The sequence below is a fragment of the Pipistrellus kuhlii genome, unplaced genomic scaffold, assembly GCF_014108245.1.
Source record: "Pipistrellus kuhlii isolate mPipKuh1 unplaced genomic scaffold, mPipKuh1.p scaffold_m20_p_1, whole genome shotgun sequence".
Taxonomy (NCBI): Eukaryota; Metazoa; Chordata; class Mammalia; order Chiroptera; family Vespertilionidae; genus Pipistrellus; species Pipistrellus kuhlii.
Window position 1 is genome coordinate 49,916,477 of NW_023425404.1, and position 11,910 is coordinate 49,928,386.

General features: G+C 43.8%; 1 protein-coding gene and 1 non-coding gene across 6 annotated transcripts in view; one reads left to right on the forward strand and one right to left on the reverse strand.

The window, feature by feature from the left end:
• SPG11 (SPG11 vesicle trafficking associated, spatacsin) overlaps positions 1-11,910 on the forward strand; it is a 98,882-nt gene that overhangs the window by 68,597 nt on the left and 18,375 nt on the right. For 3 of the 5 annotated variants that reach the window (XM_036443534.2, XM_045583092.1, XM_036443542.2), the window contains exons 31-38: positions 3,777-3,916; positions 4,783-4,981; positions 5,331-5,468; positions 8,182-8,315; positions 8,980-9,087; positions 10,699-10,867; positions 11,297-11,385; positions 11,607-11,762. In XM_036443534.2, the coding sequence (XP_036299427.1) occupies positions 3,777-3,916; positions 4,783-4,981; positions 5,331-5,468; positions 8,182-8,315; positions 8,980-9,087; positions 10,699-10,867; positions 11,297-11,385; positions 11,607-11,762 (1,133 nt within the window). Of the gene's footprint in view, positions 1-3,776; positions 3,917-4,782; positions 4,982-5,330; positions 5,469-8,181; positions 8,316-8,979; positions 9,088-10,698; positions 10,868-11,296; positions 11,460-11,606; positions 11,763-11,910 lie in introns of those variants that run through there. The other 2 variants (XR_006741929.1, XM_045583094.1) reach the window with 2 other exon arrangements.
• LOC118710127 lies at positions 2,947-3,053 on the reverse strand. The gene has a single exon (XR_004985312.1). It is a non-coding gene; the product is annotated as a U6 spliceosomal RNA (small nuclear RNA).

Consider the following 11,910-nt stretch of genomic DNA (forward strand, 5'->3'; position numbering starts at 1 on the left):
TGTACCTTTTCTTACTATTTCATTTTTGTATTAGAGTAATGCTGGTTTCATGAGTTGGGAAGTTCCTCCTCTTCCTCTTCTATTTTTTGAAAAATTATTTAGAATTGGTGTGATTTCTTCTTTATTTTTATTTTATTTTTTTAATTTAATAAATCTTTATTGTTCAAATTATTACAATTGTTTCTCTTTCCCCTCCCCCCCATAACTTTTCTCTGCCCTTACCGCCCCCCTGCTGTCCTCATCCATAGGTGTATGATTTTTGTCCAGTCTCTTCCTGTACCCTTCTCACAGACACCCCTATCCTCCTGAGAATTATTAATCCCCTCCCATTCTATGCCCCTTATTCTATTACTGTATATTCACCAGTTTATTGTTTCTCAGATTTTTAATTCACTTGACTTTTAGATTCACTTGTTGATAAATATGTATTTGTTCATAATTTTTATCTTTTTTCTTTTTTTTCCTCTTTTTAAAGAAACCTTTCAGTATTTCATATAATACTGGTTTGGTGGTGATGAACTCTTTAGCTTTTTCTTATCTGTGAAGCTCTTTATCTGCACTTCAATTCTGAATGATTGCTTTGCTGGGTAAAATATTTTTGGTTGTAGCTTCATCACTTTGAATATTTCTTGCCACTCCCTTCTGGCCTGCATAGTTTCTGTTGAAAAATCAGCTGACAGTCTTATGGGTACTCCCTTGTAGGTAACTAATTGTTTTTCTCTTGCTGCTTTTAATATTCTCTCTTTGTCTTTTGCTCTTGGCATTTTAATTATGATGTGTCTTGGTATGGTCTTCTTTCTGTTACCTTTTTTTTGGAGTTCTCTGCACTTCTGGACTTGCTGGTCTATTTCTTTCACCAGGCAGGGGAAGTTTTCTGTCATTATTTCTTCAAATAGGTTTTCAATGTCTTGCTCGCTTTTTCTGACACCCTTATAATTCGGATGTTGGTATGCTTGAAGTTGTCCCAGAGGCTCCTTGCACTATCTTCATATTTTTGGATTCTTTTTTTCTTTTTGCTTTTCCGGTAGGGTGTTTTTTGCTTCCTTGAATTTCAAATCTTTGATTTGATTCTTGCAATCCTCTAGTCTGCTGTTGGATCTCTGTATATTATTCTTTTTAAAATATATATTTTTATTGATTTTTTTACAGAGAGGGAGAGGGATAGAGAAATTGAAACATCGATTTGAGAGAAACATCTATCAGTTGCCTCCTGCACACCCCTTCCTGGGGATGTGCCCACAACAAAGGTACATGCCCTTGACCATAATCGAACCTGGGACCCTTGAGTTCGCAGGCCAGTGCTCTATCCAGCTAGGACTGTATATTATTCTTTATTTCAGTCAGTGTATGCTTAATTTCTAATTGATCCTCTTTCATATTCTTGAGATTTCTAGAAGATTCTTGAGTAACCTTATAACTGTGGTTTTGAACTCTATATCCAGTAGTTTGCTTTCCTCCATTTCTCTCATTTGTGACCTGTTTCTTTGTCTCTGCATTTTGGCTGCTTTCCTTTTGATAGAGTGGCTTTGTGTGCTAGGTGTCCTGTAGGGCCCAGTGGCTCAACCTCCCTATTTTCCTGAGGTGGACACTCTTGGTGCACCCCTTTTCTGAGCTGTGTGCACAATCTTGTTGTAGTTAAGCCTTGATTGCTATTGGAATCACTGGGGAGAATTGACCTCCAGGCCAATAGGCTGTGAGGACCAGTTGTGTGTACAATGGGAGAACTTCTGTGCAGGAGACACCCTTATGGGATAAGACTTGCTTCAGTGGGGCTTTGGTGTTCACTGAGTTTGCCCCCTGAGTGTGTCTCTTATGGATGTGAAGTTATAATCTAGATGATCTCACCACTGGGTACATGGGCTCTTGAATCTCCAAGGAGGTGCAAAGTCAGCCACTGCCTAAGGCCACTCAGTTGGAACTATAGAGAGATTTGCAGATTCCTCCTCTTTGTTTGGGATTTGGAGATGCCCAGATGAGGCCCAGCTGTGAAGCAATGCAAGTTGCTCTTCAGCCTTGGGCCTTCTTTTGGAGACTCAGGAGCTCTCTGACCCAGTAGCAGTTGGTTAGGATTTAGATTGCAAAAGGCCAGTCCATTCTGCAAAAGCCTCTGTACACAGTTTGGATGGGGTTGTAAATTGGGTGGGGTTGTAAATTGGATGGGGTGGAGTCTCAGGGAATCACGGGGTGGAGCAAACAGCAATGGCTGACCATCAGCCCTGCCCTGAAGAGGTCCTCAGGTCTCTGTGTCTCATGGCACCAGCACTGTGCAGGAACAATGATTGCTACAGGTAACTCTGAGAGAAAGCTGCCCTCAAGTTCGCCCGATGCCAGACAGTCCAGTTTCTGTTTGAGCCTGGGTCCCCAGAGTCTCTCCCAGACTGGAGTTCAGAGCAATCGGGAGCTTGTATCTCCCTCCCAATTGAAAAAGACAACAGTGTGCCCAGTTGCCAGCACCTTTCGCATGTGCCTCTGTAACTCCACACTTTCACACCTCTGTATCTCCTACCAGACTCAGTGCATTTTTCTCTTTCCTTCTAGCTGTAGAATTTCCATTCAGCCAGCCTTCCTGTGGTTCTGGATGATATTCGTTTTGTCTATTAGTTGTAGTTTTGATATGGTTGTGCACAACAGCAAGTTCAGATGTTTACCTATGCCGCCATCTTAGTTGTCTCCTAAAGTGTATTTTTTAATGCATATCTTAATTGCAAAATTATTGCATGTTTAGTGTAGCAAATAATACAGTACATAAATGCATAAAGTGTAATCATTTACCCACCCAACAGCACCCCCACCAAATTTCGTAAAACAACGTATTTTACTTGCTTGGCATGCATTTCTTTCTACTTGTGGACTTGTGTGTGCAAGTGCATGCACACACATGCACAATTTCTTTCTTACAAAAATGAAATTACATTGTTCTACATTTTTTTCTTTCAGTAATTATAGATTGATCTCATTCTCCCCCCCCCCCCCCCATGCATCCTTGCGCAAGGACCGTGCTAATCTTCTCTGTATTGTTCCAATTTCAGTATATGTGCTGCCAAAGTGAGGACGGCCTCATTCTTTTACATGGTCCCAGAGTATTCTGTATAGATGTACTACTATTTAACAATGCTTTCTTGATACAGATTTAAAATTTTCAATTTTGTTTTTGCTATTAGAAATAGCATTATATAAATAATCTATTATACTATTTTCCCTAATGGATACACTTGATCAAATTAAGAAAGCTTTCTTCTATTTCAGACTGAGAGCATTTGTTTGTTTGTTTTTAATCAGGAGTGGATTTTAATTTTACTATGATCTTAAGTTATCTATCCAGATGACCCTTTTTTTGTGTGATTTGCATTTTAAGAAAGACCCTGATTAGTATGTATAAGATTGATCCGGGGAAGAGGGGTGGCTGTCAACAGTGCCTCTTAGATGCCAGGTGATGAAGGCTGGAATTAAGGTGGTGATGGAGAGGTGTTTTGTACATACAGTCAGCTAGACCTGGTGACTTACTTGATAAGGGAAATTAGGAGAGGGGGTAGATTATGGTGATCATCTCTAGAGTGTTGGTTAGGTGGCTTTTGTAGCCTATGAGGCCTTTGAAGTATTTCAGTCTGGGATGCCTGGAAGAAGGCAATGAAAGAAGTGTTAGTGGACCCAGTCCCAGGGGGACTGATGGAGGTACAGTGCAGTAAGTTGTGGGCAGAGAGGCAGAGCAATAATAGGCTGAAGAGAGGTTAACTTACCAGCTAAATCATCACCACCTTCAATCTATTTGCTTCTAGCTTCAAGTTTGGATAGTCAGTCATTTGTGATGCTGCCAACCAGTGATGAAATGGTGACTAATCTGGAAATTCTGACACACAAATGCCTCCATGGGAAGAACTACTGCCGACGGATCCTCTGTCTGTATGAACTTTCCAAGGTAGTGCCAAAGGGGAGGGTGGAGGGCTCATAGGAACCTCCCTCTGAGAGGGAGAAGTGGGAATCTGGAGGTAGCTTTTGCACATTGCCAAGTCAGCCCATTAGATAATAATCATGTCCTGGGAGTGGAGCTTTTGTCAGGATAAAAATCATTTCTTGGAAATGATGGGGAGGATGCCCACCCAAGTGCCATGGTGACTTGAGTCCTGGCTGCAGCTTAGCCAACCAGAAGTGAGCCAGACGTTTCACTTCTTTAAACCTTTGTTCTTGATCTATAAATGACTTGACCACGAGGGTCCCGTCTAACCCTAATATCTTAGGTCTTGCTTCAAGAGCTTTCCTGTCAGGGAGAGCCCAAAATAAGTTTTAGAATAAAATAAAATGGAATATGATGACCCTGAAGACAGGAATGGTGCAGCCAGGAACTGTTTGTGGCTTTGTGCTGACTGAAGGAGAGAAACAGTAGACACTAGGTGCAGTGGGAAGAGCACGAGAGACATAAAGCGGAGCAGTAATGCCATTTGCCTTAGGTTCAGAGACTTCTTTGGAAATTGAGGGTTATGCAGCTGTTGTGGAATAACACGGACGGGCTCTTGCCTTTTATTTAACTTTCTCACATTGTAGAACATTTGAAAAACTCAATGTTCAGTACAAGATAAGTTATCTGATGCTTTTTGAAGACAAGACTTTCTCTTCCTTGGATCCAGCTCATTGGTGAAATGATGGAAAGAACTAGAATACAGTGCTTGCTTCTTTTAAGGTTACTACTCATGGCAAGCAGTTCAGCCTGTCCACATCAGAATTCAGAAGGGGCTAGCTTTTTCCTGGCTCCTAACAGGAGCTTTGACTGACTTGTCTTCTTCTCAGGAGTTGGGCTGTTCCTACACAGATGTTGCTGCCCAGGATGGTGAGGCCGTACTCCGAGCAATCTTGGCCTCTCCGCAGTCTGACCGATGCAAGCGAGCCCAAGCCTTCATTAGCACTCAGGGCCTGGAGCCTGACAGGGTGGCTGACCTTGTGGCCGAAGAGGTGACCCGGGAGCTACTGTCCCCATCGGAGGGAGCAGGTACTCTGCCCTCAGGCTTCCTCAGCCTTTCCCTAGTGTTAAGGATTTGGATGTTATGCTCATATGTCCTGCATGTTGCCCTCTCAAGTTGCCAAGTTTCATTCATAAGAGGAGAATGCATTGCGCTTATTTTGTTAAAATTGCTTTTTGTTCATTTGTTGTTTTACAATTCTGCTTAGAGTAGCTGTGCCTCTCTCTGCTGTTGTGTCAGCTGACCACTAGGCCAAGAGGAGAGCTGCACTGGGAACTCCTTCAGCATTACTTCCTGGTGCCCAGGCCGGGGCAGCATGGGGCCCCTGTCTTTCTCTCAAGGTAAAACCAGTGCCTTTCCCCACGCCTGTCTGTACAGGACAGAAGCAGATGGTCACCCCAGCAGAAGAAAGCCAGGCATTTCTTCAGCTGACCACCCTGTGTCAGGACCGCACCTTGGTAGGCATGAAGCTGTTGGAAAAGATTCCCTCCGTTCCCCGTGGGGAATTGTCTTGCAGTAAGTTCCTGGCCATTTTCTACATGTTTTGGGCCCAAACAGGTCTTTAAAAGTCTTCTAGAGCCAGTCTTTCCAAAACTCAGTTTGGATCCTTCCTGCTCTCAATCCCTACTCCTCCAGAATAGTTTGTAAGTCCTTGGTAGAAAGCCATAAGTTCATTAAAGAAAGTTTAGAGAATATGTATGGAAAAGCAGTCCCAAATTTAAAATCACACAAAAAGGTAACCTTTTAACATTTGGCATATTTATCTTATTTCACTCTTAAATTACCTTATAAAGTGTATATTATTGTCACCGTTGACAAATAATTAGTGAAGTTGATTAACTATTAAATGGCAGAACTGGTGTTTGAACCCAGTCTGTGTGAATTAAAAGTTCACTCTTTCCACAATGTCTGGTTCATTACAGGCATTCAGAAGTATGTGTCCCTCTGATCTTTTTCTATGCAAATCAATAGGTTTTTATTTTTCAAAAATAACATTGTTTTGCATATTGTTTATAATTAATTTACGGATATGCTGTCATTAACAGCTTTCCATGACATTGAATATTCTCCCATATCATTTTTAAAAAACACTAATTTAAAAAAAATATTTATTCCTTGTTGTGAATCCTCTTCCGAGGATATCCTATATCATATTTAATCGTTACACAGTATTTTTTTAAAAATATATTTTTATTGATTTTTTACAGAGAGGAAGGGAGAGGGGTAGAGAGTTATAAATATCAATGAGAGAGAAACATCAATCAGCTGCCTCCTACTCACCTCCTACTGAGGATGTGCCCGCAACCAAGGTCCATGCCCTTGACCGGAATCGAACCTGGGACCTTTCAGTCTGCAGGCTGATGCTCTATCCACTGAGCCAAACTGGTTAGGGCCAGTATTTCTCTTACATGTAATTAAAAATTATAGACCCTGCCCCAGCTGGTGTGGCTCAGTGGTTGAAGATCGACCTATGAACTAGGAGGTCACGGTTTGATTCTGGCCAGGGCACGGGCCTGGGTTGCCAGCTTGCTCTCCAGTGTGGGTATGTAGGAGGCAACGAATCGACATTTGTCTCATTGATGTTTCTCTCTCTCATTCCCTCTCCATTCCTCTCTAAAATCAAATTTTTACAATGTTTTATTGATTTTTTTTATTTATTTTATTTTTACAGAGAGGAATGGAGAGGGATAGAGTTAGAAACCTCGATGAAAGAGAAACATCGATCAGCTGCCTCCTGCACACTCCCTACTGGGTATGTGCCGTAACCAAGGTATCGAACCTGGGACCCTTAACTGGAATGGAACCTGGGACCTTGAGTCTGCAGGCTGATGCTCTATCCACTGAGCCAAACTGGTTAGAGCTAAAAATCTTTTTCTTTTTCTTTTTTAATTATAGACCCTATTGTGGGACTTTTATATTATTTCCAATTTTCTGCTGTTTTAATACAAATGGCAAACATCTTTATAGGCAAATCTATGTGCACACCTATAATTATTTCCCTAAGATGAACTCTGATTCAAAAGTATGCTGTCATTAACATCTTTCTATGACATTTTTAAAGCCAACTCTTACTCCAGAAAAAAAGTTCACTTCTTACTCCCATTTAAGCAGAGGTGAAAATAGTATTTCCTGGAACCCATTTCACTTTGCAAATTTAATAGACCCCAAAAAAGGCATTATTTGGTGAACAAATAAATGGAAATTTTTAAAGGTTGAACAATTTTACTTTAAAAATAACTTTCTATATCTCTTCCCAGTCCAGTTCACCTGTATTTACTGAGTGCCAGTTGTGTGCTAAATACTCTTAAGAACCAGGGCTGTGGTGGACATAAGCAGCAGGCCCTGGGTCCCAGACTGGGGGTGTGACACAGTGAGAGCCAGTCTGATGGGGCCAAGAAATGTTTTTGGAGGAAATGTCCAAACCACAGCCTGAAGGATTAGTAGCCAAGATTGCTCAGTAATCGGGTTTGGGGAGGGCTCCACAGGTACCAAAACCCAAAAGACACAACATGCATTAAGGCTGAGAACCCTGTTTCTGTCTTCAACACTGCAAACATTTTCCCAATTGGCCTTTTAATTAACTTACAGTGCTTATGTATAATAGTTTGGAATTTGTAGGTAGTCAAATCTTTCGTTAATCTAGAAAGCCATCAGAAGGGCAGAATATTGTCCTGGCCAGTGTGGCTCACTCGGTCGGAGTGTCACCCCGTGCACCAAAGGTGGAGGGTTTGGTTCCAGTCAGAGCACATACCCAGGTTGCAGATTTGACCCCTGCTCAGCACGCATGCAGGAGGCAGCCAATAGGTGTTTCCCTCTCTTCTTCTCTCAGAGGAAGTGCAGAACATCACGTGGCTCTTGATTAGGCCCCAAGGCTCTTCACTGAGATAGAGACTGCCCTTGGGTTTGGGTTCATGTTGGCATGATCTCCATCAGTTTGTCTCCAGAGTCTCTCCATTCAAAGTCAAGGATTCCTTGTTCTCATGTGCCAGGGCCTCAAAAGGTCACTGTGCAGTCACCACATGACTGTCTTTGGGGAGAGATTGTACTGTCTCCGAGAATTTAGACATGGCAGGGGGAAGGGGGGTAGGGGTGGGGGTGGGCTGCCCCAGAACTGCAGCTGGTGTGGCCAGGGATCTCAGAGGAGTGGTAAAGAGCCTTCTCCAGGCTGTGTGTAGACAGTGGTAGCCAGGGTTCACAATCTTATCTGACCAATACCCCACCTAACCAGCCACAGAGCTGCTGATTCTGGCCCATCACTGCTTCACGCTGACATGCCACATGGAGGGCATCATCCGAGTTCTGCAGGCTGCTCGGCTGCTCACAGACAACCACTTGGCCCCCAACGAGGAGTATGGGCTGGTGGTAAGTAATCCCCTCATCCCCTCCTTTCATCCTATGGAAACTTTTGAGAGAGCAGATAGGCTGAGGGCTAGTCCAAGACTGATTCTTACGGAGTTTGCTCATCAGGATACCACTACCTACTTGGTGGCCAGCTGGACAGCCTTCTGCTTCCGGTTCTAAGTTTTGTCAGAATCAGATTGTTCCAAGAGAAATTGAGAGGATTCCTACTATGTTCCAAGGTATTATCCCCCTTGTCAGAGACTCAGACAACTGTATTTCCCCCCCAAACAAGGCTCAGACATACTTACCACTGAAATGAAATAAGCTAACACAAGCCTCCTCCACCTCCACAAATACTCTAGGCTTGAAACTGACCCAATTGGCTGTACAAGCCACTGGGCACTGCAGTAAGGAGTGGTGAGAAGGGTAAGAATGCGTGCCCAGGAGGGTGGCTCTTCAGCATTATCAAGTGACAACAGAGAAAACAGCAACAAGTGGTGTGACTAGCATTTCTGAATCCCCCAGAAGCGGCCCTTGGTTGGGTACAGGAGAGAGGAAGCTAAGCAAGGCAGCCTGGCCATTAGCCTTTCTACCTCTGGCATCTGCAAGCAACCTTGGTGAGGGTAGTGGTCTGACTCAAAGAATTCCAAACGATGCTGATGGGAGCTGCCTTCTCCCTTTGCAGGTGCGTCTCCTCACTGGCATTGGAAGGTACAATGAGATGACATACATATTTGAATTGCTGCATAAAAAACACTACTTCGAAGTGCTGATGAGGAAGAAGTTGGATCCAGTATGTGTATGGTATTTTAAACTCCAGGATGACCTGTACTAGGAGTCTTAGACTTTCTAAGAAATAACTCCAACCAAAGTAGACCCCTGAGATATGCAGGGAGGGAATTAAGAGTCTCCCTAGGATTTGTACTGCAACCAGAAGTTGTAAGGTTACAGATTTCAGACCTTACGGATAGTGAATGTGGTAACAGATGCTAAATAGTGAAGAAAATGTTTGTGCAGCCCTAACCAGTTTGGCTCAGATAGAACATCAGCCTGTGGACTCAAGGGTCCCAGGTTCGATTCTGGTCAAGGGCATGCACCTTGGTTGTGGGCACATCCCCAGTGGGGGGTGTGCAGGAGGCAGCTGATATTTCTCTCATCGATGTTTCTAACTCTATCCCTCTCCCTTCCTCACTGTAAAAAGTCACTGTTTAAAAAAAGTTTGTGCATATTCACCTCAGCTCTCACCTGTCTCTACTATCTAGTGTCTGCTCTGACAGGGGCCTTGCAGAAATGGACTGACCAGCTCAGAAGGTCATGTCTGAGGGCTAATTTTATAGTGGAGTTCTCAGGGGACCATAGAAGAGTGTGTTGCTATTAGGAATGGCAAGGCCTGGGCCAGGAAAGCTGTGGAGCTATTTATGATGACCAGAAAGGAGACTCAGAAGCAAAGGCCAGATTTGCCAGGCCTCTCAACTCTGGGCACTTGTCCTCAGCATGCTTATGTGACGCCCAGCATGTCACTCACAGAGCCTGTTTTCAAGTCACTTATTTGGCTGATTCATTGCTTCAGCCCAATTTCACCTCTGAGGATTTAAAAACCACAGTACGCTTTTGGCTTCCGGGAACTTGGGATGAGCTGAGCAGGATTAAGAGACAAAGCAGAAAAATTCTCCTCAGTGCTGAGTTTCAGAAGACAAGTCCTGAACACCTTTAGGATCCCCCAAAGGGTATTTAAATTGTTTTTGAGGCATTTTTGTTTCTACATTTAAATATTCTTTTAATAACTTTCTTATTACAAAAGTAATGCATATTCAAAGTTAAGACACTTGGAAAACAGAACACAGAAAAAAGCCCTGTGTCTACCATCTGGAGAGAGCCATTGCTAACATTTTGGTATAGGCCTTTCCTTTGCATATATACTCACAAACATATACATACACGCTTCATTTTAATAAAGCTTTATCATGCTGTCCAAATATGAAAGTCGATCTCACGTGATAAACATGTTATGAATATTTCCCAAATCAACATGTTTAAATGGCTACAAGGTATTTTCTTAGCCCTTATTTTGAACATCTGCATTATTTTTGCCATTCTATATCCTTGTTACATCCATCTTAGCACTTCTGCTTCTTTCTTTAGGGATGGATCTAGGAATGGAGTTGTTAGAATAACACGTGTGCATTCTTAAGGCTTCTCCCTTCTGAGTTTTTACTGTTCCCACTCCCAACAGCAAAGAGGATGTACCTGTTTCCTTATATTCAGGATAGCATAAACTTTTATATTGATTTGTCTTTTCCTTTTTCTTGGGTGTTTAAGGAACTTTAAGAACTAAGACTCAGCCAGGCCCGCCTGCTTTGCAGTCCCCAGTTGAGACCTCGGTATTTCCTTTTTTTCTGGGCAGAGCGGTACCCTGAAGACAGCCCTCCTTGACTACATCAAACGCTGCCGCCCTGGGGACAGTGAGAAACACAACATGATTGCTCTGTGCTTCAGCATGTGCAGGGAGATCGGCGAGAACCACGAGGCAGCTGCCTGCATCCAGCTGAAACTGATCGAGTCTCAGCCCTGGGGTGAGCAGAGGTCATAGTAGCACCCTCAGGGATGGTTCTTAGGGCTTAAAAAGGCAGCTCCTTATATTGACTAAAACCCACCTCAGCTTCTAGCAGCTTCTCAATGGGGCCCCAGCTGGGCAGGTTGGTGATGTAAGGGGACTTAGAAGGCATTTGTCTCTTGTGGCCTGTATGTCCAGGTCATCTGTCAGGAACCAATGTGTATGCTGACGCCATGTAAGCCTGCCTTGATGTTTCAGAAAGAAATGAACTAGATGGGGCACTGAATTCTAGACTGTGTACTTCTGGCCCAACACCCTTTGACTGAGTGAGACGTATCTGCTCCCTGCGAGCATGAGTTGGGGTATTTCTAGTTCAGGCCGTGATCACTGATGTGGTGGAGTCGTCAACCTTGGGAGTCAGGCACTCATTTCTTTTACTTCTCTGCAGAGGACAGCATCAAGGATGGGCACCACCTGAAGCAGCTGCTGCTAAAGGCCCTGACTCTGATGCTGGATGCCGCTGAGAGTTATGCGAAGGTAACCACGGAGTCTTAGTTCAGGCTGTTTTGAAGCTTGGTACCTTCAGGAATTTTGTCCCTGGCTCTCCCAAGTGAAGGGGGGAGGGAGTCATGGGGCAGTTGGTGGCAGAAGGCTGTGGGGTGGGGGTGGGAGGGAGGCGGGGAGGAGGGCTTAGTTGCTGGAGGCTTCATTGGGAGATGGCAAAAGTTCATTTGGCCTCCCTCCACCCTGCCCCTCAGGATTCCTGCGTGCGTCAGGCCCTGCACTGTCACAGGATCACCAAGTTGCTAACACTGCAGATTCACTTTCTGAACACTGGCCAAAACACAATGCTTATCAACCTAGGTCACCACAGGCTGATGGACTGCATCATGTCCCTACCTCGGTTCTACCAGGTAAGCACGGAAGAAAAATTTAGCCAGCATCCTCTCTCCTGCAGTGTTTCTAATGGGGCTGAGACTGACTTGTCTCAGGTCTCAGGGCTAGTGTCAGAACCAGGACAGTTCAGCTCTCCTGGCTTAGCTTCTGACATACAAATTGCCT